Source organism: Capra hircus, chromosome 13, assembly GCF_001704415.2.
Source record: "Capra hircus breed San Clemente chromosome 13, ASM170441v1, whole genome shotgun sequence".
Taxonomy (NCBI): Eukaryota; Metazoa; Chordata; class Mammalia; order Artiodactyla; family Bovidae; genus Capra; species Capra hircus.
In genome coordinates this window covers 10,539,251-10,563,886 of record NC_030820.1, presented here as the reverse complement: position 1 = coordinate 10,563,886, position 24,636 = coordinate 10,539,251, and the positions used below count along the sequence as shown (strand labels likewise).

Sequence of the window (24,636 nt, the reverse complement as noted above, 5' to 3'; positions counted from 1 at the left end):
CGCAGGCCTCATGAACTGTGCCCCCTCAGGGCTGGCAGAGGTGACCCCACACAGACAAGGGAGCCAGTGGGTCCCTTGGCACACGGGGCAAGCTGGCAGGTGACCTCTGGGTGGGTCTCTGGCACCCCTTGGCCATTCAACCTTCTCCATGTCATCAAAAAATGCACCGGTAAATAAAGGCAGCATCAGGGCCCTTGGTGACGGAAGACGCAGAGAAGTCAGCCTCCACCACAAGCCTTGGAAAACCACCACACAGCAAATCCCAAGGCAGACAGAGGACGGGGCGGAGCCCTTCTCCTCAGACTCTGCAGTGATTTTTTCCAACAACCATTTCTATCAGCAGGGAAAACAGTGAAAAACCTTAGCTTTATCACTAAAGCTAGTGGAGCTTTGCTATTTAAAATCCTAAAATATGATGTTGTTAAAGTGCTGCACTCAATATGCCAGCAAATCTGGAAAACTCAGCAATGGCCACAGGACTGAAAAAGGTCAGTTTTCATTTCAATCCCAAAGGAAGGAAATGCCAAAAAATGTTCAAACTACTGCACAGTTGCACTTATTCCACGTTAGCAAGGTAATGCTCAAAATCCTTCAAGCTAGGCTTCAACAGTACATAAACCAAGAATTTCCAGATGTACAAACTGGATTGAGAAAAGGCGGAGGACCTAGAGATCAAATTGCCAACATCTACCAGATCATAGAAAAAGGAAGAAAGTTCAGAAAAACATCTACTTCTGTTTCATTGTCTACATTAAAGTGTTTGACTATGTGGATCACAATAAACTGTGGAAAATTCTCCAAGAGATGGGAATATCAGACCACCTACCTGCCTCCTGAGAAACCTGTATGTGGGTCAAGAACAACAGAACTGGACATGGAACAATGGACTAGTTCAAAACTGGGAAAGGAGCACATCAAGGCTGTATATTGTCACCTTGCTTATTTAACTTAAACAGAGAGTACATCATGCAAAATGCCAGGAGAAATGTCAACAATCTCAGATATACAGATGATACCACTCTAATGGCAGAAAGCAAAGAGGAACTAAAGAGCCTCTTGAAGAGGCTGAAAGAGGAGAGCGAAAAAGTTGGCTTGAAACTCAACATTCAAAAACCTAAGATCACAGCATCCAGTCCCATCACTTCATAGCAAATAGAAGGAGAAAAAGTGGAAGCACCGACAGATTTCATTTTCCTGTGTTCCAATCCCAGAGAATGTTCAAACTACCACACAACTGCATTCATTTCACCTGCTGGCAAAGTAATGCTCAAAATAATTCAAGCCAGGCTTCAACAGTATGTGAACCAAGAACTTCCAGATGTACAAGCTGGATTTAGAAAAGGCAGAGGAACCAGGGATCAAATTGCCAACAGCCACTGGGTCACAGGAAAAGCTAGAGAATTCCACAGAAAACAAACTCCTGCTTCACTGACTACACTAAAGCCTCTGACTGCGTAGACCACAGCAAACTCTTGAAGAGACGGGAGTATCAGACCACCTTACCTGCCTCCTGTGAAACCTGAATGCAGGCCAAGAAGCAAAAGTGAGAGCCAGACAGAGTACAGCAGACTGGCGTGCAGCTGGGAAAGGAGTGCTCAACGCAGCGCCGGGAGCCAGCACGGGAGACCCCACCCAGGACAAGGCCATGTGGAGAGGCCTGACGGGCAAGCGAGTCAGGCTTCAGGGCTTCCCCCTGGGTTTTCCTGGACGTCTACCCCCCAAAGCCAGAGTCTGCCTGCCTTATCGTACTGTGCTTTCCACTCTTGGGCCTCTAAAAGGAATTAACTTAGGGCTCCAGTTAACAGTCTCCTGCATATAAAAAGAATGTCTCGGCTTAAAGGTCTGCCCGGACTTTAACATTGTGGATTGTTTACAGCCCCCAACCGTGAGAGGAACGAAGCTCAAAACATCTTAAAGATATAGAGCCTTTTAGAGTTAAGAATTAGTTTGGTGAAGAGTTTGTTGAGTTAATGTTTGCTGCCAGGCCTCCATATCCTTTATCTTTTAGGCACCTGGGAGGATATTAATCAATGTAAACTGCAGAAATAGGAATATAATAGTTTTGATGTTAGCAATACAGACTTTTGAGTTAATTAATTTTCTCTGTTATAAATCACTGTACTCCTTTTCCCTTGTTATAAATTGTTGTATCCTTGCTATGTAAGAATGTAACTTTATTTAGTGCTTTCTGAGAGTGGCACCAGACTTTGGGGAGAATAACATTATTACCCTTATCAGAAAAGGGCTGTAAAATGCTAACTGGCCTTCTGGCCAGAAGATGATGTAAATCACCTAAGACTTATGTATACAACTAGGTATGCAGAGAGAAAGCCTGGTCTTGATAAGAGTCAGGGCAGTTGACACTGCATAATTTTGTATTATCCATTGGTCTCTATGTACAATCAAAAGTATAAAAAGCCTTCTGAACAATAAAGGATGGACCAGTTTCTCGGACTAGTCTCTCGAACTAGTTTCTTGGAAATCTGGCTCCCCGCCCCCACCATGTCTCTCTCTCTCTTTCTCCCTCTCCCTTCCTCTCCTTTTCAGGCTGAATTCCCATCTGGAGTGGGGAGGCTCGCCATGTCTACTTACTTGTCCCGGCTTCCAAGAACCATGAGAGAGGGAGCCCAAGGCGGGGCACCTTCCGCTATTCAAACGGGCGCCGGTGGCCTAACGTAGATGGTGCAAATCTTTTGTCCTGAGTTTATTAGCTTTCCCCATAAACCAAGTTATTCAGCCTCTTTTCTCCACTAAATTTTCCTACTACACTATTCTTTCCTAATCTCTCTTTTATATTTCTAAATAAGTAAGTTTTTCCTCACCATGCCGTCCCCACTTCGAATTACCCTGGATCCACTGGAGCTGGACCCCAGCAACGCAGTATATTGTCACCCTGCTTGTTTAACTTATATGGAGAGTGCATCATGTGAAATCCCAGGCTGGATGAAGCACAAGCTGGAAACAAGATTGCCAAGAGAAGTATCAACAACCTCAGATATGCGGATGATAACCACCCTTAAGGCAGAAAGTGAAGAAGAACTAAAGAGCCTCTTGATGAAAGTGAAAGAGGACAGTGAAAAAGCTGGCTTAAAACTCAACATTCAGAAAATTAAAATCATGGCATCTGGTCCCATCACTTCATGGCAAACAGATAGGGCAAAAATGAAACAGTGACAGACTTTATTTTCTTGGGCTCCAAAATCACTGCAGATGGTGACTGCAGCCATGAAATTAAATGATCCTTGATCCTTGTAAGAAAAACTATGACCAACCTATACAGAATATTAAAAAGCAGAGATATCACTTTGCCGACAAAGATCCATCTAGTCAAAACTATGTTTTTTCCAGTAGCAATGCATGGATGTGAGATTCGGACCATAAAGAAAGCTAAGCACTGAAGAATTGATGCTTTTACACTGTGGTGTTGGAGATGACTCTTGAGAGTCCCTTGGACTGCAAGGAGATCAAACCATCATAAAGGAAATTAGTCCTGAATATTCACAGGAAGGACTGCTGCTGAAGCTGAAACTCTAGTACTTTGACCACCTGATGCAAAGAGCTGACTGACTGGAAAAGACCCTGATGCTGGGAAAGATTGAAGGCAGGAGGAGAAGGGGACGACAGAGGACAAGATGGTTGGATGGCATCACTGACTCATGGACATGAGTTTGAGCAGGCTCTGGGAGATGGTGGAGGACAGGGAATCCTTGTGCCCTGCAGTCCATGGGGTCACAAAGAGTCGGGCATGACTGAGTGACTGAACAACATCACTAAAACAGTTGCTTAACAGGATTCTCAAACCCAGTATATCTAGAGTGAAGCTGAGTGGAAACTTATTTCAGCAGCGCCTGGCTGGGTCCACAATCAATTGACTGTGGTTGAAACCAGAAACGATTGGCTCGGCCTCCCTCAGACTCACCACAGAGCTTTGGGGCACAAGGGCAGCTGTCACTCAGGGAAACAGTTTGATGAGCGTGATTAACCTCAGAGCCTGCAGATCTTGGGGCGAGTTTTACAAACGTGATCATATCACTCCCCTCTTTAAAGGGGAGAGGTGCAGCAGCATACGGCAGAGCCTCCCGACGGGAGCTCAGGAGGATACGCAACATCACAGCAACGACACCTCTCTGAAAGCGACCACGTGCACAGGAAGAAGCGAGGGACGCGTGAATGAGGTCAGGAGCGACAACCTCTGTGGACGCGAAACGCTTGCTTTTATTTTTCCTCGAGTGTGTATTTCCCAAGTTTTCTGCAATGAACATGTATCCCTTAATACTTTTCTGTTAGAGTAACCTAACACAACTGCAAACGCTATTTCTAAAAATGTACCAATGACACCGTGTTACTCATGGAGCAAAATCCAAACACTCACATGGCCCTTGAGGCCTTGTGTCCCCCAACCAGATTCTTGGATGAAGATGAGTCTCTGGTTCTCTGACTCAGAAAGAACCTCACCAAGTCCTTTCAGGGTGGTCAGGAGAATCAGGTCAACCAGGCGGCTGCTGCTAAGTCACTTCAGTCGTGTCTGACTCTGCGACCCCATAGATGGTAGCCCACCAGGCTCCCCCGTCCCTGGGATTCTCCAGGCAAGAACACTGGAGTGGTTTGCTGCCCCCCAGCGGGGAGCCCTATGAGCCCCATGTGCGCCCCATGGGACCCGGCACCTCCCCTGTCTGGGAAGGAGCCAAACGCGGCCATAGCAAAGAACCGCAGGGAGGCAGGTAACACATTGAGAGAGAGGGAAAGGCTTTCACAAAGGTCAGAAATGCTTTCCTCTGTTCTGTCCGCCACCAGCCGGGCTGACTCTGCGGGAGTCCGCTCAGCCCACTACATGGGTGATGCCTGGTCTGAGGGATCCCTGCTGCGGGCTCAGGTGAGACAGCAGGGCCTCAGCTGGCAGCAGCCTGTGTCCACCATCCACCCTGGCCCAGGACCCCAGCAGGACCCACCTGACCTTCTCCTCCGCAAGCTGCTCCAGGGCAGAGTGTAGGTCGTCCGTCTCCTTCACAAACTCCAGGTTCCTCTGCTCAGCTTTCTCCAGGTCTTGCCTTGCCTTATCTCGCTCCCTGGCCATCTGCTCCACCTGCTCCCTGCAGAAAGGAAGGAGGGATCACTGGGGACACTGCTCTGGGCCTAGTGAGCCGGTCTGAAGGAACAAACTCAGCTGGCCTCAGAGTGCTGACCAGCGGCCAGCACTGGGCTCTGACCCACCTCCTGTGCATGTGTGCTGAGTCACTGCAGTCATGTCCAACTCTATGCAATCCTATGGACTGTAGCCCTCCAGGCTCCTCTGTCCATGGGATTCTCCAGGCAAGAATACTAGAGTGGGCTGTCAGGCCCTCCTCCAGGGGATCTTCCTGACACAGGGATGGAACTCGCATCTCTCACGCCTCCTGCATTGGCAAGTGGGTTGCACTAGCATTGGCAAGTGGGTTCTTTACGACTAGCGCCACCTGGGAAGCCTGACCCTCCTCCTACCAGGATGGTTTCTGCAGTTATTGAGTCTGTTTTCCAGAAGGACATACAGCAAGAAGCCAGCTGGCTTGCAATGGGGTTTCTAGCAGGTTTCTGAACCAAGAGGTTCGAGCCTGGGGCGTGCAGTGTTCACCCCTCCAGATGGCCTTAGAAGAGGTGGGAAATTATCCACGCTCCCTCTTCTCTGGGCCTCATGCCCCAGAGATCCCCAGCACCTAACCTGGGACTGGACGCATGAAGGGGAGAAGGCTGGCACCCATTATCCTGCCTGGTCACAGCCTTGCCACCTGTAGCCTGGCACCTACGTGCCAGGGAGTTGCCCAGAGCAGAGGAGACTCCTGTCTCTGTCCAGTCACCCCAGGCCCTGCCTGAGGCTCAGTGCACCGGCTACCCTGGTGCCTGTTTCTCCCACTGGAGAAGCACTAAGCTTGTCTCCCTTCCTCATCCTCCCAAAGCAGTCTTCCTTTGGGCCCCTCTGCAGAGTTGCCTGACGTCAGAGGTCTCATCTGTCGGTACCTAATGAGATGCAAAGTCGTGGAGATGGAGACTGCAATTTCTGCCAACCTTTTCTGTAGCTTCAGAGCATCAATAAAAATACACTAACAATCTCTGTGCCAACGGGCTCAGTAGACGGATGGCCTGAATATCCAGCTCAACTGGAGCCAAACCCAATTAAAAAGGAACGCATTCTGGGCCCAATCTCCATGCCATGCTTTGTGACCATGCTGGAAGCACCCTTTCTCCTCCTGCAGGCTGCCCGTGTCCTGGGCGAGGAGGCCAGCCTGGCCAGTGGCACCCCACGCCTCCCCCAGTGCGGCTCTTACTGGCAGAAGCTCAGCTCCTGGCGGTAGCAGGCCAAGGCTGCCTGCTGGGCGGCCCCGCCCACCATCATGAGCTCATTCTCCAGGGCCCAGGTCAGCTCCAAAAGGTTCACCTTCTCGTCCACACTGAAGTCAAGGCTCTGAAAACAGAAAGGCCCATCGGGCAGGCAGGATGAGTGGGTCTTCAGACATTTGCTGGCCCAGACCTCACTGTCCCAGTACTTTCCTTTTCTGTCTGTAAAGTCTCCACGTCTTGAATGGAGCCTCTCCCCTGCTTCCATCCCTCTGGGGTACCTCTCCCCAGGTCCCTGTCAACACTCCCTCTGTTGCCCTCCCACTGTCAACATACAGCTCCTCCCCTCACTGTCCCTGCCTCGGAGGAGGGCATGACCCAGGCTGGAGAGTCCCCCTTCTTGGACAAAGGGACAGACATAGAAGGGGGCATATGCAAGCAGAGGACTTTGGGGATTGATAGGGAGGCTGGAGAAGGGCTTTTACTCTGTCAGAGCAAGTGTTGTATAGACCACGGGGTCCTGGGGAGCCGTGCAAGGGTGCAAGACCCAGAGGCCAGGAGAGTCCTGACAACCCCCAGAGCTGGGACCCCCAAGCCTAAACTTCCTCCTTCTTCCCCAGCTGGTCACAAAGATCCCTGATGTCCTCCTCTTGCCAAGTGTGAGTTGAGTTCTTGCCATTTCAGACACAAAGAATCCTTAATATATCTCTAAACAGCATGGACAGACATAGGAACAATGTGGGTTCTGTCGGTGGAAACGATTGATAGAGCAATGAGCCACAGCCAAGCATTCCTGAGAGTCACAGCCATTCCCCCTCGGGATTGGGGAAGGTAGAGTTAAAAGAACAGAAAAACTGTGCTTTCTGTATTTTACCACAGTAAAAAAAAGAGTAGGCTGGGAACGCCCGCGCACCTGCTGGCAGCCTAGTGATAACACTGGTGCCGTGGCTGCTCTCTCAGTGACTGGTGCTTGTGACTACAAGTTGCAGACACATGGGTGGGGCAGGCACATGGCAGGGCCCACGCGGAAGCCCTTGCTGTAAAGTGGGAGAGAGGACTTGAATCTCCACGCTTCTCCACGGCCCTGAGGACTTCTGGGAGAAAAATGACAGGATGCTAAAGCGTGCGGAGCAACCGGGAAGCTGCCGCCAAGACTTGCTGAGAGCACGCTTCTCAGCAATGAAATCACGGTGGGAGCAGAGGATGAAGAGGTCTGGGCAGCAGCTTCCAGATTAGAAAAACTGCGCAACACGTGTGGGTGGCGTCTCCTGGTGTCCACACCCACGTGCTGCAGTCACTAAGATGCCCTCCTGTCCTCCAGGACCCAGGATCCGCTCGGAGGCCAACACGCACTGCGGGGTGAATCTGAGATACTGAAACCTACCCTCTAGAGGATTTGTTTCAGGCTGTGGGCTTTCTCTGCTGTTTACTTATTATGTTTCTAAGTTAGGAGGTCCTACATATTGATATCAAAAAATAAAGCAAAAAGTGAGGATGACGGGCCTTCCCTCCATGGGGCCTATGTCTGCAAGGTTCTCTGTCCAGCCTCCCTCATGGGCAGCAGCTCCCTGCAACCCCCCGCCCAGACACCTCTGCTGGGGCAGCCACGTGACCGGCCCACACCTGCAAGACCTCCCTGCCATTGTGAACGCCCTCCTGGGCCCACAAGGAGATGATCTGCTCCGGGAAGGCGAAGCCGCTGCCGTCATCCACACTGCAGAAGAGGCGGGGGCCCGAGCACACGGACACGAGGGACGACGTGGTGGTCTGGCCAACACTCTCCTCTGGGACCTGCACACGGGGACCAGCGCTGTGAGGACTGCGGGCCTCCCCACGCACCTTCCGTGACCTCACCACTTGTGCTTGGCAGGCGCGGACTTCCCCGATTCCTGTTGCAGGGAACAGGGTACCCAGAGGACCTGCAGGAACTGCAGGCTCCGCAGAGGTGACCCGAGTCCAGGGCTCAGGGCCGTCTGCGTGAGGACATGCAGGGGGATGCCCCAGCACCTGCAGGGCCCCCCGAGGTAACTTCTCCCTGAACAAGGTGGCTTGCCGCCTGTCCTCCCAGAGGAAGAGCCCGAGAAGGCGCACTCCAGCCAAGGGAAACCCAGTCTATGCAGAGAAACCCAAGATGGGCTTCAGAAGAGGCAGAGCAGCCCAAGCAGAGGGCACGTGTCCTCAGGATTCAGGGCTGGAGACAAAGGCAGAAAAATCCCTCGGCCGGAAAGCTGACAGGTGAGGCTGAAGTGCAGCCAGGAAGCTGTGCTTCCACCCCAGGGAGGGCCCTTGGGACACGCATTTGCTGCTGGGACCAAAACAAGGAGGAGCAGCAGCCCCCTCCTCTCTGAGGTGGGTGTCCCCAGACCACCAGACCCAGGGGCTCCCCTGATGGAGCAGGAGAACCTCGGTCTGCTGCGTGAGGCCCTACACCCGCAGCCTGGCCACACCGGTGTCCACACGCACAGGACATGGCCCTGGCGCCACGTCAGTGCTTCCTGGGCAGGAACGAGGGGCCGAGGCCCCTGGGAGGAGCCCTCCTCCGTGGGCTGTGGGCACCATGCAGTCCCTGCCCTCAGGTGGCCGGGCACTATCCTCACTAACCCAACTTCTTCCCCGTCTCAGTGGCTTCAGGGGCAGAAACCTGATCTTCGGACACGCCCAGCCCAGCAGAGAACAAGGCCACTGTTCCTGCACCGCTGCCCAAAAACTACGGGATCAACCACGCTGCCAAAGAGGTGGCAGCAAGACTCCCCAGGACAACCATGCCCTGCGGTGGGAGAAGGAGCCCTGGCTACCCCGAGACAGAGCTGAACCAAACGCATTGGCCAGCATCACAGTGTAAATAAAGTCTGCTTGACCCCAGCTGGCCTCGTGCAGGATGGAAAATGGGAAGAACACAGCTCCAGGAGAGCCTGGAGCGCTAGTCCCGGGGAAGGCACGGCCCTGATAGTGACTCTGTCCCCCGGGGAGGAGGAACCGGGTGCTGTTGGTGGAACGCAGTGTACCCCAGGGAATCCACATAAAATCCCTATGAGGTGCGTCCACTTTACAGATGAGGAACCTGAGGCTCAGAGAAGGCGAGCAGCTCACCCCTGGCGCATAGGCAGGCAGAAGCGATGTCAGGTCAGGTCACTCCAACCACCTCCTGGGCACCCACTCTGGGGACCAGGCAGAGAGATCAGGCCTTCAGCAGAGTGATGCAGTCACCCTGGGCTTCAAGAGTTAATTGTCCCACCTTACCTGGTAATGAGACCAGGACCCGCTGGGTTTGACAAGCGGGGCCAGTTCCAGTGGTCGAGGGGACCCGTGATTGAACAGGCCAAGCTGGAGCTCCTCCAGACTTACTCTACCATCCCCATCTTGGTCCAGCTTGTTGAACAGGTCTTCAAGTTCCTAAAGAAAAGCGCCCTAGGCATTGGCTCAGAGGCTGCTCCCAAGCAGCCTTGAATGCCCCGCCCAGGCCCAGTCCCCACCCCACCAAGCAGGCGGCTTGCTATCCAAGCACTGGCTTCCTGGCTGGGCCTTGTGAAATCCATATGCCTAGTCAGTTTCCACCCAGCTGAGCATCCCGCATCTCCCAAACACCCACCCCGAGTCTGCTGTGAGGGAGTCTGCTGGACGGTGGGACATGTATGTGTGGGACACGCATGTACGGAATCCCAGCGGTTCTGGGTCAGCAAGGTGGGGCCCATCCCATCACACTGCCCCCTCCTCTCTGGGTCCTGAAGGAGGCAAGGGCTGAACACAGATGCTATGGGCACCACCTTTGGGCTGGGCGGTAGGCCTAGGGAGACCAGAGAGGGGAGAGAGCTCCAGGCAGAGAAGCATCCTGCGTGAAGGTGGCCCGAGACGGACCCTCAGCACAAGCCCTGGGAGTCAGCACAGGATTTCAGGCCAGACAGTGATGACTGAGTGTGTGTCTGAGGGTGAAGGGGTCTTCCAGGCCCGGCACCAACCACAAAGACCCAGCCCTTTGGGCGGTCCATCCCATCCCCTCTCACCTCCTTTGCCAGGCCCTGGAGCCCGATGCTCTGGCAGACCAGGGCCAGCTCCTCCTCTGTGAGGTAGCCGCTGCTGCCCACACCCAGCTCTTCCCAGAGACCCCAGACCTGGCTCTCGGGGGTGTCGAAGGAGTGGCTGTGGGGCTTCCGGGGGCTCCCGAAGACCTCAGAACCCCAGGTTGGCAGCTGGCCTGAAGCAGGGGAGACACACCAAGGCAGTACTTTACTCTGAAATCAGATGGACTGACAGATGGGCAGAGGGACACATGTGAGTGTCAAGCTTCCGATGGTGGCTACACAGGGCTCACTGTGCAATTCTTCCAACTTAATTCTATGCAACATTTCACAATAAAAGGGGGACTCTGCTGCACGTGGGGAAGGCATTTTCTGAAGGGAGCCTACAGAAGCTGTAGCACTTGGAGCATACCTGCAAGCTTTGCACTTAGAATAAAAAGGCCAGGTTTAAAAAATTAACGTCTAGAAGGTCTTCAAACCTGCCCAAAGCAAAGAGCACAGTCCAGCAAAGGCCAATGACCCTGTCCCTTGGGCAGCCTCTTGCCCTGGCTTCCTCTACCCCTGTTTGTTCTTGCCCACGTATTTTTTATTTCTGTAATATCTAATTGGCTGTTCTGGGTCTTGGTTGCTGCACGTGAGATCTTTTTAGTTGTGGCATGCGAACTCTTAGTTACAGCATCGGATCTCTAGTTCTCAGACAAGGGATGGAACCTGGGCCCCCTGCAATGGGAGTGTAGAGTGCTAGACAATAAATCACCACAGAGGTCCCTGGCCCAAGAATCTGAAGGCAAATCCCAGCTGCCGTGTTCTCACCCCTGAGTGTTTCGTGTGCACTCCTGACCCCAGTGTGACAATGGCCCTCTACCCAACAACAACGTCCCAGTTCTCTCCCAGGTCTCCTGACGGCTGATTTCTTCAACTCAGCATCAACCCAGAGTCCCCCCTGTGTGTGTGGCTACTCCCCCAGAGCCGCTGGGTCACCTCCCACCCGCCCCCCAGTCCCCGGCCTCCTGCCCTCCATCCTTAACATCTCCGGTAAACCGAACTTAGCACCAAAGGCTAGTTTGGATGCAGGGTGAGTGTTATCTTTTTTTTTTTTCCCCCAGCAAAAACGCCCCAAGGTGGGCTGTTTTCCATACCACCGCACATCAGGAGCCACAGGGGTCTCTGAGATACAGACTCAGCAGCGAGTCCGGGTGACAGCTGGCCAGGTTTCATAGCCTTTCTACGTTAGCCAGGTGGCTTACTGAGGTTTCTGAAGCTTTGCCAGAGAAATACCCTTTGGGAGAGGACAGACCCTGGGGTGCCCACAAAGAGCTCTCTTTAGATAAGCAAGGCTTCAAAGCACAGCTCCTTCCACGCCCAGACTGCACCATCCTGCCCGACACAGGAAGAGGGTCACCTGCACCTGACCAGACCCCGGCTCCCGGTCAGTGGTCTGGAACTCTCCAGAGAGGAGTCATCCTGGCCTTTACTGTGGTAACCCAACTAATAATCAGAAAGTCCTTTCCTGAGGAAAGCTAGGCCTCCATGCTCAGGGATGATGTTGTACATCGGGTTGAGGAAAACACAAGGAAAGGGCCACTTCCAAGACCACTTCCAGCTGAAAACATCTGAAAGTTCTATGGAAAAATGGAAAAACAGGGACTTCTCTGATGGTCTCGTGGTTAAGAATCCACCTTGCGATGCAGGGGACTCGGGTTCAATCCTTGGTCAGGGAACTCGGATCCCACGTGCCACGGAGCAACTAAGCCTGTGCCCTCAACTAGACATAAACCTGTGCACCGGAAGAAAGGTCCCAAATGACGTATGAAGCTCCTGCATGCTGCCACTGAGACCTGACACAGCCAAATAAACACATTTTAAATAAAAATAAATAAATAAATAAAGGCAGGAACCAAAAAAGGGGGAAAGCAGTTCTGACACCAGGGTGTGTTCTCAGGGCTGGCAGAGAAGGCCAGTCAGTCCTGTGCAGTCTGACGTTAGTGCTTGTGCACGAGTGTCAGTTCTAACCTGGATGGAAAGAAGAACCCAACCAGTCTCTGGGCAGAGAGCCCAAAATCACTCAGTGAATAACCTCCCTGGAGCCCTTCCTCTTGTCCCCTAGATTTACTCTGAGTCCAGGGGATGGAGGAAGTGATTTTCGGACACAAAGAGGTCCATCTGCTTCGTCCAGTAGCGCAGACACTTGGTTCACTCGCCTGACATCCCCACGCTCAGCGCTGAGCCAGCAACAGCCTCGGCCCCTGAGGACCACAGCCTGGACGGTGCTCAGCACCAGTGCAGACCTCTCACTCAGGACAAGCTCCAGGTCAGTTCTGGTCTCCCGCTGGAGCCATGGTCCTGCACATTCTGCCCTGTGACACACGCTGGTGAGAGGCGTCCTTAAGGAACCCACACACCCACATGCTGATGCACCCAGCTTTGCTAAGCACACCTGTGACTGCCTTCCGGGTGCTCCACCAGGTTCCCAGGACCAGAGCCATGTCTTGCTCTCCACCTGGGGCACATGCAGGGCCTCTGGTGAGTGGGGAGGCTGCTGGCCCAGGCCTGGCACCTTAGGAAGAAGGCCCCTGGCCCATGCCTGCCGGTCGGGAGGATCACTGTGACTGTAACTCAACTAGCTGCTCTCTTAGCCAGCAGCCCCTGCCCAAGGGTCTGACCTCAAGAATTCCAGAGCTGGGACCTCCCCAGGAGAAGGGCACCCCAGAGAGACCCCCACACTAGGCACCTCCCAGGAAATTCTCTTTTGCTGGCAGCCTGCTGCCTGACAGCCCAGCACTGACCAAAGGGGGCATTCACCACAAAGCCAGGCTTTACCTTGGGCTTCAAACAATTCATTCTGAGGCTCCTTTGCGCTGTCAGCTTCTTCCTCAGACTTGAGACTCTGTGGGAAAACAGAAAAAGAAGGACGTTAGCCACGATTAACCCACACAGGTGGATCTGCCCCGTGGATAGACTTTCTGACATGAAGGCCTGAGGCTCCCGCAGTGGACAGATCAAGGAGTCTCAGTGGGGGCCCCAAGGCATCCATCACGAGCCCGCCAAGTCGTATAGGGTGAGCCCTGGTCCGAGTGCTGGATGCGGGTGACCGTGGCTATGGCACAGCTGCCCTTTCTACCCTCAGCCAATTAACTTTCCCCTCCACCTGCAGGGCCAGGGGGTGGTGGTTGTGAATAGGGGATGCTCCAAGGCCCCCGTTTCTAAAGGATGCTCTGTGGCCAGAGCTGCCCTGCAGACAGTGAGACCCATAGACACCTTAAAACCAAATGTAGGTCCCCAAATAGCCCCTATTCCAGCGATGAGATGCCTTCTCCCATCCTCCTGCGTCATGTCATGTGAGCAGTGACTGGGGGGTTGCCGGGGGGGGGGGGGGGTCCACCCACCTCCACGCTTTCCAGGGACGCGGAGCGGCGGAGCTGGCTCCTCGCACTGGGTCTGGCCGGCTGCTCCGGTAAACCTGGGGCTCCACCTGCAGTGCCACAGGGCTCGGGCTGGCTCCGACGGCCGTACCACTTAGAGCCGCTCACGTACTTTGGGGGCACAGCCTGGGAGGCAACTGGAAAGAAAATGGGAGGCGTGTGGGGCTCTTTAAAACAGACTCTGGGCCCACTTGTGCTTACGAAGATGCAGATTCGGAGGTGTGATGTGGCTCTCGGGGACACAGAGAAAATGCCAGAACACAGGGAGTGGCCAACATGAGGCTGGGGCTGAGACAGCTAGGCTGGGAGACAGGACTTTCCATCCTAAATTCTCAGTGTTTCCAAGCAAAATATGCTTTTGTTATGTGATAGAAAACTAATTTTAAAATCTAGCTTTTTATATAAAGAGGAGACGGGACTTTCCATCCTAAACTCTCAGTGTTTCCAAGCAAAATATGCATTTGTTATGGGATAGAAAACTTAAAAATCTAGCTTTTTACACAAAGAAATAACCTTCCAATAATCCAAGTGCTCTAGAGACCAGAAGGTCCTTTCCCACCCACCTGACCCCACCTCAATACAGCACCCCACCTGGACAGGACACAGAAGCAAGGACCTCAGCACAGCCAGGAAGGCTCAGACTCCGCATGAGTCTAAAGTCCAGGGCAGAGGCAGGTGTGGACTTCAGCTAGGGATTCATGAGGCTCCCTTAAGCCCTAGTACACCCCTGCACTTCCGTCTTCCCTCCTTACCCGCCCACATCTGCGGAGCAATGGGGACTCCGCAGGAGAAGAAATGACACTGCCTCCGCAGGAAGCTGCGTGGCCAGAGAGACTGGGGAGTGGGGGTGCGGCCTGGGCTGTGACCAGGAGAGAACACAGGTTCAAAGGGAAGGAACCAGAAAGGGCCAGTGGGAGAGAAAGGCACAGGGTCCCAGGAAGCAAGGCCAGGCCAGGGAAACAGACCGTTTCACATGGGTGGGTCATGCTCCCAGGGGCCAAGTACCACCTCCCTTCTCTCCCCCTCACCCGAAACTGGCCCGCAGCCCCTGACCTTGGGAGCATCAGAGGAGGAGGCTGGGTCCAACCGGGCCTCCAGGAGAAACAGTGAAGCCAGTGACCCACAGAAACTGAGGACAAGGCAGGAGTCTGGGGCGGAAGATGCTGAGTTCCGTGTGGCAGAGGACATCGAGGGCAGGCTGACCATGGTCCTGGTCCCTGTGAGGTTATCATGGGCAGGGTCTGGCCTTGTAAATCTCCCCATGTGAGAACTCCTGGGACTGCTGGAGAGGAGGGGGTGTTCCCACTGACAGGGAGGAAACGGGAGGCTTGAGCACCCCATGCAGGGAGCAGGGGCCTGCATGCAGGCTCCGCACCTGCTCTGCTTTCTGTCTACACACAGGCTGTGGTGGTTGCTGAGCGGGGAGCAGCGGGAAGAGAAAGGCCGTGTCAGGTGGGGTGGGCAGCGGGGACACACTCGGGAAACCAGGCGTGCCTGAGTGCACGCGGACCCCTGCCTGGGGCTCCCACACTCGCCGCTCACCGGAGGTCGTGAGCCAGCACTGCACCTGCACCCTTGGCCTGACGGCTTCTGCCTCTCCCCTCCTGAGATCCCCAAGCCTGCGTCCGGAGGCCCACCTGCCGTTGATGTGGTCTCCCCTTTCTTCATTGTTTCGGCTGCTCAGCACTTTCCTCAGAGCAATGAGACGCCCAGAAATCACACACGTTAGAACGGGTTCATAAATGTTCTCTGAAAGTGTCACCTCCTCCCTCCACCAGGGGAAATGCGTCTCCAGGAACGTGTCCACGCAGCAAATCAGGCCAGGAGGGGGCAGCGTCTCACCACCCACAGAGCACAGAGCTGTGGCCTCTCAGTGGGAAGCTCTGGGGGTCACAGCCAGTCCCCACCCACTGCCCAGACGGCTAGCAGACTGCAAGGTCAGCCGCGCCCTGAGCCTCCTGTGTGCGCGTATTTATTCATAAGAGCAGAATGCCAAACTCTACAAGTTAAAAACACACTGGTTTAGGATCTCCCTGGTGGTGCAGTGGTTAGGACTCTGCACTGCCAATGCTGGGGGCAAAGGTTCAATCCCCAGTCAGGGAACTAATATCTCAGCATGCTGAGTGGCATAGCCAAAAGATTAATCAAACAAACAAAAAAAAACCCACCAACAAAAATATTTTGGTTATGTGTTCTGTGATGGCCTTCACTGAATGAGCAGAACTACTGAGAAGCAGAATGTTCTTCAAAACCCCAGGCATTTGGCCCCAGGGTGCCACGCACATTCCTGGAGCATCAAAGCACATGTTTTCCATCCTGTGGCCTGAGTTGGTGGGAAGGACCAGCAGGCAGATTAGAAAGCCGGAGAGACGGATGCTGTGGACTGGCCGGGGAAGCAGGGATGAAGCCCAAGGGGGAGACCGGGAGGGTGGCCCTCCTGGGAAGCACACCGCCCACGACGGCGGGGGCAGGGCTCGCCGGGCTCTCCCAACAGGGGCCGCCCGTGTGCACCAGCCCTGGCCGAGCCACCTCAGGCAGGCCTGTGACTGCCCCACCGACTGACTGGTAACTGAGGAAAGCTCTGAAAATTGAAAGAAGAGAAGAACAACACAAAACAAAACTGGGCTTGGTACAGAAAAGCACACAGTCACCAAGAGGACACAAATTGCCAACTCACAGGAAGTTTCAGCACAGAAAAAGGAGTGATGGCATGGGCGTGACCTTTCTCAGGCACCTTCATGCCCAGGGTCACACGATCACACCCCAAGTCAGGAAACGTAAGTGGCCTTCTTCCCACCTCATGAAGAGAAACGTGAAACGAAGCAATCAACCACCGGACCCTTCAGGTCCCTGGGCAGCCACCAACAAGCTGGCTCCTCCCCCTCATTAAACTCCTCCCCGGTCAGACTCCACCCCCTTGTCAGACTCCTCCCCCTGATCAGACTCCACCCCATCAGGCTCCTCCCCCGACCAGACTCCTCCCCTGTCAGGCTCCTCTCCCCCAGGTCAGGGTTTCTACGTGGCTCCAGCAGGAGGCTGTGGGACATCAACTGATTTCAGCCCCAGGGGAGGCCGCAAGTGCTTCCCCAAGGGCCTAGCTCCAGACTAGAAAACCTCAACTGAGTAATGGGTACGATCAGCCACAGGACTTTGGGGGGTGGGGGGGTGGGGGTGGGGGTGGGCCTCACTGGAATCTACATGAAAGGTACATAACCCCCAAACCTCCCAATGGCACCCACTGCCCCAGTCATGCACCTGCCCCAGACCAAGGCCCCACCGGGGTGTGGGAGCAGACCAGGGGCCTATGTGGGGCAGACGCCTGGAATCCCTGCCCTGTGGGGGAGGGAGGGACCTGCTGGCCACTGCAATCGTCCTCCCAGCACTCCTCAGATGCATCCCAAACCGGTCATCCGGCCAGAGCACGGCAGGCTCCGCCAGCCAAGGGGTTGGCCCATCTTCTAAGGAGCACGTGCGCCATCACCTTCCCACTGGACCCACAGTCCATTCCCTCCAGAATTCTCCCTCCACCTCCTGACCAGTTTCAAAGCCCCTCTTCACTTGTTTTATTACCTTTGTTCCACTGGCCCCACTGGAAACCAGGATTCTAACAAGTCCGAGGAGCACAGAGTACTATTGTCTGAGACAGAAGACCGGCGGAGGGCTGGCTCAGCGGGTGGCATACTGCTTGCTCCACAAGGCTCCCAGCCTGGCCAGCACCTTACACCTGCCCTGCGCTTTTGATGATCAAATTCTTCCACTCCTCCACACACTCTTTATCCTGTTCACACCCTTTGCTGTAAGGACAGCACTTGATATTACTTGACATCTGTGAGATTGTGACTTACAGTAAGTATGAATTTGGTCTGCCTCCCATCCCTTGCACAGCTTCTAAAACCCTCAGAATTTCCTGTGATGAGAGCAACCACACCCAAGTTTATGCTGATGAAGTGACTTTGAGAACCACATCTTGAGATGGGCTGGTGGCCAGGGAAATCAAGGATGTGATTAGAGGTTGGAACTTTCAACCCTACCCCTGACCTACCCCTGGAGGTCAGAGGCTGGATGTTGAGTTCAATCACTGATGCCCCAACACTGCATCAGTCATGATTGTGTAATGAAGCCTCCAAAACCCCCAAAAGGACGGGATTCAGAGAGTTTCTGGCTTGGTGAACACAGTGAGTCGGGGGAAGAGTGAGGCCTGGAGAGGGCATGGGGGCTCTGGGCCTCTTCCCGCCAGCCCATGCATCGATCACCCTGAGTTATATTCTTTTGTAATAAACAGCTGATCCAGTAATGGGTTTCCCTGCATTCCATGACCTGCTCTAGCAAATTAACTAAACCTAAGGAGGCCTGAAAACGAAGATCATGGCATCCGGTCCTATCACTCCATGGGAAATAGAGGGAGAAACAGTGGAAACAGTCTCAGACTTTATTTTTGGGGGGCTCCAAAATCACTGCAGATGGTGATTGCAGCGATGAAATTAAAAGACGCTTACTCCTTGGAAGAAAAGTTATGACCAACCTAGATACCATATTCAAGAGCAGAGACATTATTCTGCCGACAAAGGTCCATTTGGTCAAGGCTATGGTTTTCCCTGTGGTCATGTATGGCTGTGAGAGCTGGACTGTGAAGAAGGCTGAGCACCGAAGAATTGATGCTTTTGAACTGTGGTGTTGGAGAACTCTTGAGAGTCCCTTGGACTGCAAGGAGATCCAACCAGTCCATTCTGAAGGAGATCAACCCTGGGATTTCTTTGGAGGGAATGATGCTAAAGCTGAAACTCCAGTACTTTGGCCACCTCATGCGAAGAGTTGACTCATTGGAAAAGACTTTGATGCTGCGAGGGATTGGGGGCAGGAGGAGAAGGGGACAACCGAGGACGAGATGGCTGGATGGCATCACAGACTCGATGGACGCGAGTCTGAGTGAACTCCGGGAGATGGTGATGGACAGGGAGGCCTGGTGTGCTGCGACTCATGGGGTCGCAAAGAGTCGGACACGACTGAGCGACTGAACTGAACTGAACTGAAGGAGGCCTGATGTTCAAGCTGGTTTTAGAAAAGGCAGAGGAACCAGAGATCAAATTGCCAACATCCGCTGGATCACGGAAAAAGCAACAGAGTTCCAGAAAAACATCTATTTCTGCTTTATTGACTGTGCCAAAGCCTTTGACAGTGTGGATCACAATAAACAGTGGAAAATTCTGAAAGAGATGGGAATACCAGAACAACTAACCTGCTTCTTGAGAAATCTGTATGCAGGTCAGGAAGCAACAGTTAGAACTGGACGTGGAACAACAGACTGGTTCCAAATAGGAAAAGGAGTATGGCAAGGCTGTATATTGTCACCCTGCTTATTTAACTTCTATGCAGAGTACGTCATGAGAAACGCTGGGCTGGAAGAAACACAAGCTGGAATCAAAATTGCCGGGAGAAATATCAATAACCTCAGATATGCAGATGACATCACCCTTATGGCAGAAAGTAAAGAGGAGCTAAAAAGCCTCTTGATGAAAGTGAAAGTGGAGCGTGAAAAAGTAGGCTTAAAGCTCAACATTCAGAAAATGAAGATCATGGCAACCGGTCCCATCACTTCATGGGAAATAGATGGGGAAACAGTGGAAACAGTGTCAGACTTTATTTTTTTGGGCTCAAAAATCACTGCAGATGGTGACTGCAACCATGAAATTAAAAGACGCTTACTCCTTGGAAGAAAAGTTATGACCAACCTAGATAGTATATTCAAAAGCAGAGACATTACTTTACCGACTAAGGTCCATCTAGTCAAGGCTATGGTTTTTCCTGTGGTCATGTATGGATGTGAGAGTTGGACTGTGAAGAAGGCAGAGCGCTGAAGAATTGATGCTTTTGCACTATGGTGTTGAAGACTCTTGAGAGTCCCTTGGACTGCAAGGAGATCCAACCAGTCCATTCTGAAGGAGATCAACCCTGGGATTTCTTTGCAAAGAATGATGCTAAAGCTGAAGCTCCAGTACTTTGGCCACCTCATGAGAAGAGCAGACTCACTGGAAAAGACTCTGATGCTGGGAGGGATTGGGGGCAGGAGGAGAAGGGGATGACCGAGGGAGGATGAGATGGCTGGCTGGCATCACGGACTCAATGTACGTGAGTCTGAGTGAACTCCGGGAGATGGTGATGGACAGGGAGACCTGGCGTGCCGCGATTTATGGGGTCGCAAAGAGTTGGACACGATTAAGCGACTGAACTAACTAACTGAACTAACTAAGGAGGCCAGAATGTGGTTCACTGGAGAAGGGAATGGCAAACCACTTCCGTATTCTTGCCTTGAGAACCCCATGAACAGTATAAAAAGGCAAAATGATAGGATACTGAAAGAGGAACTCCCCAGGTCAGTAGGTGCCCAATATGCTCCTGGAGATCAGTGGAAAAATAACTCCAGAAAGAATGAAGGGATGGAACCAAAGCAAAAACAATACCCAGTTGTGGATGTGACTGGCAATAGGAGCAAGGTCCGATGCTGTAAAGAGCAATACTGCATAGGAACCTGGAATGTCAGGTCCATGAATCAAGGCAAATTGGAAGTGGTCAAACAAGAGATGGCAAGAGCAAGTGTCGACATTCTAGGAATCAGCGAAATAAAATGGACTGGAATGGGTGAATTTACCTCAGATGACCATTGTATCTACTACTGCGGGCAGGAATCCCTCAGAAGAAATGGAGTAGCCATCATGGTCAACAAAAGAGTCTGAAATGCAGTACTTGGATGCAATATCAAAAACGACAGAATGATCTCTGTTCGTTTCCAAGGCAAACCACTCAATATCACAGTAATCCAAGTCTATGCTCCAACCAGTAATGCTGAAGAAGCTGAAGTTGAACGGTTCTATGAAGACCTACAAGACCTTTTAGAACTAACACCCAAAAAAGATATCCTTTTCATTATAGGGGACTGGAATGTAAAAGTAGGAAGTCAAGAAACACCTGGAGTAACAGGCAAATTTAGCCTTGGAATGCGGAATGAAGCAGGGCAAATTTTGCCAAGACAATGCACTGGTCATAGCAAACACCCTCTTCCAACAACACAAGAGAAGACTCTAAACATGGACATCACCAGATGGTCAACACTGAAATCAGATTGATTATATTCTTTGCAGCCAAAGATGGAGAAGCTCTATACAGTCACCAAAAACAAGACCTGGAGCTGACTGTGGCTCAGATCATGAACCCCTTATTACCAAATTCAGACTCAAATTGAAAAAAGTAGGGAAAACCGCTAGATCATTCAAGTATGACCTAAATCAAATCCCTTATGATTACACAGTGGAAGTGAGAAATAGATTTAAGGAACTAGATCTGATAGATAGAGTGCCTGATGAACTATGGAATGAGGTTCGTGACACTGTACAGGAGACAGGGATCAAGACCATCCCCTGGAAAAGAAATGCAAAAAAGCAAAATGGCTGTCTGGGGAGGTCTTACAAATAGCTGTGAAAAGAAGAGAAGCAAAAAACAAAGGAGAAAAGGACAGATATAAGCATCTGAAGACAGAGTTCCAGAGAATAGCAAGAAGAGATAAGAAAACCTTCTTCAGCAATCAATGCAAAGAAATAGAGGAAAAGAACAGAATGGGAAAGACCAGAGATCTCTTCAAGAAAATTAGAGATACCCAAGGGAACATTTCATGCAAAGATGGGCTTGATAAAGGACAGAAGTGGTATGGACCTAACAAAAGCAGAAGATATTATGAAGAGGTGGCAAGAATACACGGAAGAACTATACAAAAAAGATCTTCAAGAACAAGAATATCACAAAGGTGTGATCACTCACCTAGAGCCAGACATCCTGGAATGTGAAGTCAAGTGGGCCTTCAAAAGCATCACTATGAACAAAGCTAGTGGAGGTGATGGCATTCCAGTTGAGCTATTTCAAATCCTGAAAGATGATGCTGTGAAAGTGCTACACTCAATATGCCAGCAAATCTGAAAAACTCAGCAGTGGTCACAGGACTGGAAAAGGTCAGTTTTCATTCCAATCCCAAAGAAAGGCAATGCCAAAGAATGCTCAAACTACCACACAATTGCACTCATCTTACACGCTAGTAAAGTAATGCTCAAATTCTCCAAGCCAGGCTTCAGCAATACGGGAACTGTGAACTCCCTGATGTTCAAGCTGGTTTTACAAAAGGCAGAGGAACCAGAGATCAAATTGCCAACATCTGCTGGATCATCGAAAAAGCAACAGAGTTCCAGAAAAACATCTATTTTTGCTTTCTTGACTATGCCAAGGCCTTTGACTCTGTGGATCACAATAAACTGTGGAAAATTCTGAAAGAGATGGGAATACCAGACCACCTGACCTACCTCTTGAGAAACCTGTATGCCAGTCAGGAGGCAACAGTTAGAACTGGACATGGAACAACAGACTGGTTCCAAATAGGAAAAGGCTATGTCAAGGCTGTATATTGTCACCCTGCTTATTTAACTTCTATGCAGAGTACATCATGGGAAACACTGGACTGGAAGAAGCACAAGCTGGAAGCAAGATTGCTGGGAGAAATATCAATAACCTCAGATATGCAGATGACACCACCCTTATGGCAGAAAGTAAAGAGGAACTAAAAAGCCTCTTGATGAAAGTGAAAGTGGAGAGTGAAAAAGTTGGCTTAAAGTTCAACATTCAGAAAACAAAGATCATGGCATCTGGTCCCATCACTTCATGGGAAATAGATGGGGACTTTATTTTTTTGGGGCTCCAAAATCACTGCAGATGGTGGCTGCAACCATGAAATTAAAAGACACTTACTCCTTGGAAGAAAAGTTATGACCAATCTAGATAGCATATTGAAAAGCAGAGACATTACTTTGCCAACAAAGGTCCGTCTAGTAAAGGCTATGGTTTTTCCAATGGTCATATATGGATGTGAGAGTTGGACTGTGAAGAAAACTGAGTGCCAAAGAATTGATGCTTTTAAACTGTGGTGTTGGAGAAGACTCTGGATCAGTCCATTCTGAAGATCAGCCCTGGGATTTCTTTGGAAGGAATGATGCTAAAGCTGAAACTCCAGTACTTTGGCTACCTTATGCAAAGAGTTGACTCATTGGAAAAGACTGTGATGCTTGGAGGGATTGGAGGCAGGAGGAGAAGGGGACGACAGAGGATGAGATGGCTGGATGGTGTCACTAACTCAATGGACATGAGTCTGAGTGAACTCCGGGAGTTGGTGATTGACAGGGAGGCCTGGTGTGCTGCAGTTCATGGGGTCACAAAGAGTCGGACATGACTGAGGGACTGAACTGAACTGAACTCAACTGAAGGAGGCCATGGGCACCCCCAATCTTTAGCCAATGGGTCAGAAGCACAAGGTGACAGGCTGGGCTTGAGATTGTTCTCTGAAGGCAGTGCGGTCTTAGCCTGTGCGATCTGCAGCTGTGTCCAGGGAGACAGTGTCAGAATGGAGTTGAACTGCAAGACACCCAGCTGGTGTTGCAAAATGGCCTGTTCCAGGAGAAACTACAGAGATCTAGTGACCAGAAGTGCCAGGGTATGCAGAGAATTTCATGCAGTGCAGAGGAAAACACAGAACTTTTCCCTTACAGAACCATTGAACAAAAATGGAAGCCAAAGAAGAAAAAACCCAGGTGCTGGTCCCAGTCCATGCAGCTGGGGAACAGACTTGCTGCCTTGTTCAGGTACAACATCACACTCCAGAAGTCACAGAATCACAGAAAGAGACGTAAGGAAGACCAGAAAGGCCTCTTACCTGACTCCAAAGACCCACTGTCTTCATCTGAGGAGGCAAGACCAGCCTGTGATGACAACACAGCCACAAAACCGTCCTTAAATTCCTCGAAGTTAACCTGTGAATTTGAGAAAAGCGGTCAACACTGCTTTTCTACAGGCCACATACGTAACACACTGGGCTTTGAGGTTTTCTCAGATGGAAGATCTTATATTGCCTTCAGCACTGAGGACATTTGTTTTTTCAAATAGTTCAGTTCAGTTCAGTCGCTCAGCCGTGTCCAACTCTTTGCGACCCCAAGAATTGCAGCACGCCAGGCCTCCCTGTTCATCACCAATTCCCGGAGTTCACTCAAACTCATGTCCATCGAGTTGGTGACGCCATTCAGCCATCTCATCCTCTGTCGTCCCCTTCTCCTCCTGCCCCCAATCCCTCCAAGTGTCACAGTCTTTTCCAATGAGTCAACTCTTCACATGAGGTGGCCAAAGTACTGGAGTTTCAGCTTTAGCATGATTCCTTCCAAAGAATACCCAGGACCAATCTCCTTTAGAATGGACTGGTTGGATCTCCTTGCAGATATTTACTTAAGGTTTAAAAAAACTGAAGACATAGTAAGGCAATTAAGAGTGAATCGTATATAGCTTTTATTATGTTGAGGTATGTTCCTTCTATTCCTGCTTTCTGGAGAGTTTATCATAAATGGATGTTGAATTTTGTCAAAGGCTTTCTCTTCAGCTACTGAGATAATCATATGGCTTTTATTTTTTAATTTGTTAATCTGGTGAATTACATCGATTGATTTGTGGATATTGAAGATCCTTGCATCCCTGGGATAAAGCCCACTTGGTCATGGTGTATGATCTTTTTAATGTGTTGTTGGACTCTGATTGCTAGAATTTTGTTAAGGATTTTTGCATCTATGTTCATCAGTGATATTGGCCTGTAGTTTTCTTTTTTTGTGGCATCTTTGTCAGGTTTTGGTATTCGGGTGATGGTGGCCTCATAGAATGAGTCTGGAAGTTTACCTTCCTCTGCAATTTTCTGGAAGAGTTTGAGTAGGATAGGTGTTAACTCTTCTCGAAATTTTTGGTAGAATTCAGCCGTGAAGCCGTCTGGACCTGGGCTTCTGTTTGCTAGAAGATTTCTGATTACAGTTTCAATTTCCATG

General features: G+C 51.3%; 1 protein-coding gene across 3 annotated transcripts in view; it reads right to left on the bottom strand.

The window, feature by feature from the left end:
• NINL (ninein like) overlaps positions 1–24,636 on the bottom strand; it is a 122,025-nt gene that overhangs the window by 28,714 nt on the left and 68,675 nt on the right. For all 3 annotated transcript variants that reach the window (XM_018056940.1, XM_018056941.1, XM_018056939.1), the window contains exons 3-10: positions 23,490–23,586; positions 13,712–13,884; positions 13,146–13,212; positions 10,311–10,501; positions 9,550–9,702; positions 7,933–8,100; positions 6,300–6,436; positions 4,950–5,090 (exon numbers count right to left, since the gene is read on the bottom strand). In XM_018056940.1, coding sequence (XP_017912429.1) covers positions 4,950–5,090; positions 6,300–6,436; positions 7,933–8,100; positions 9,550–9,702; positions 10,311–10,501; positions 13,146–13,212; positions 13,712–13,884; positions 23,490–23,586 — 1,127 coding nt within the window. The remainder of the gene's footprint in view (positions 1–4,949; positions 5,091–6,299; positions 6,437–7,932; positions 8,101–9,549; positions 9,703–10,310; positions 10,502–13,145; positions 13,213–13,711; positions 13,885–23,489; positions 23,587–24,636) is intronic.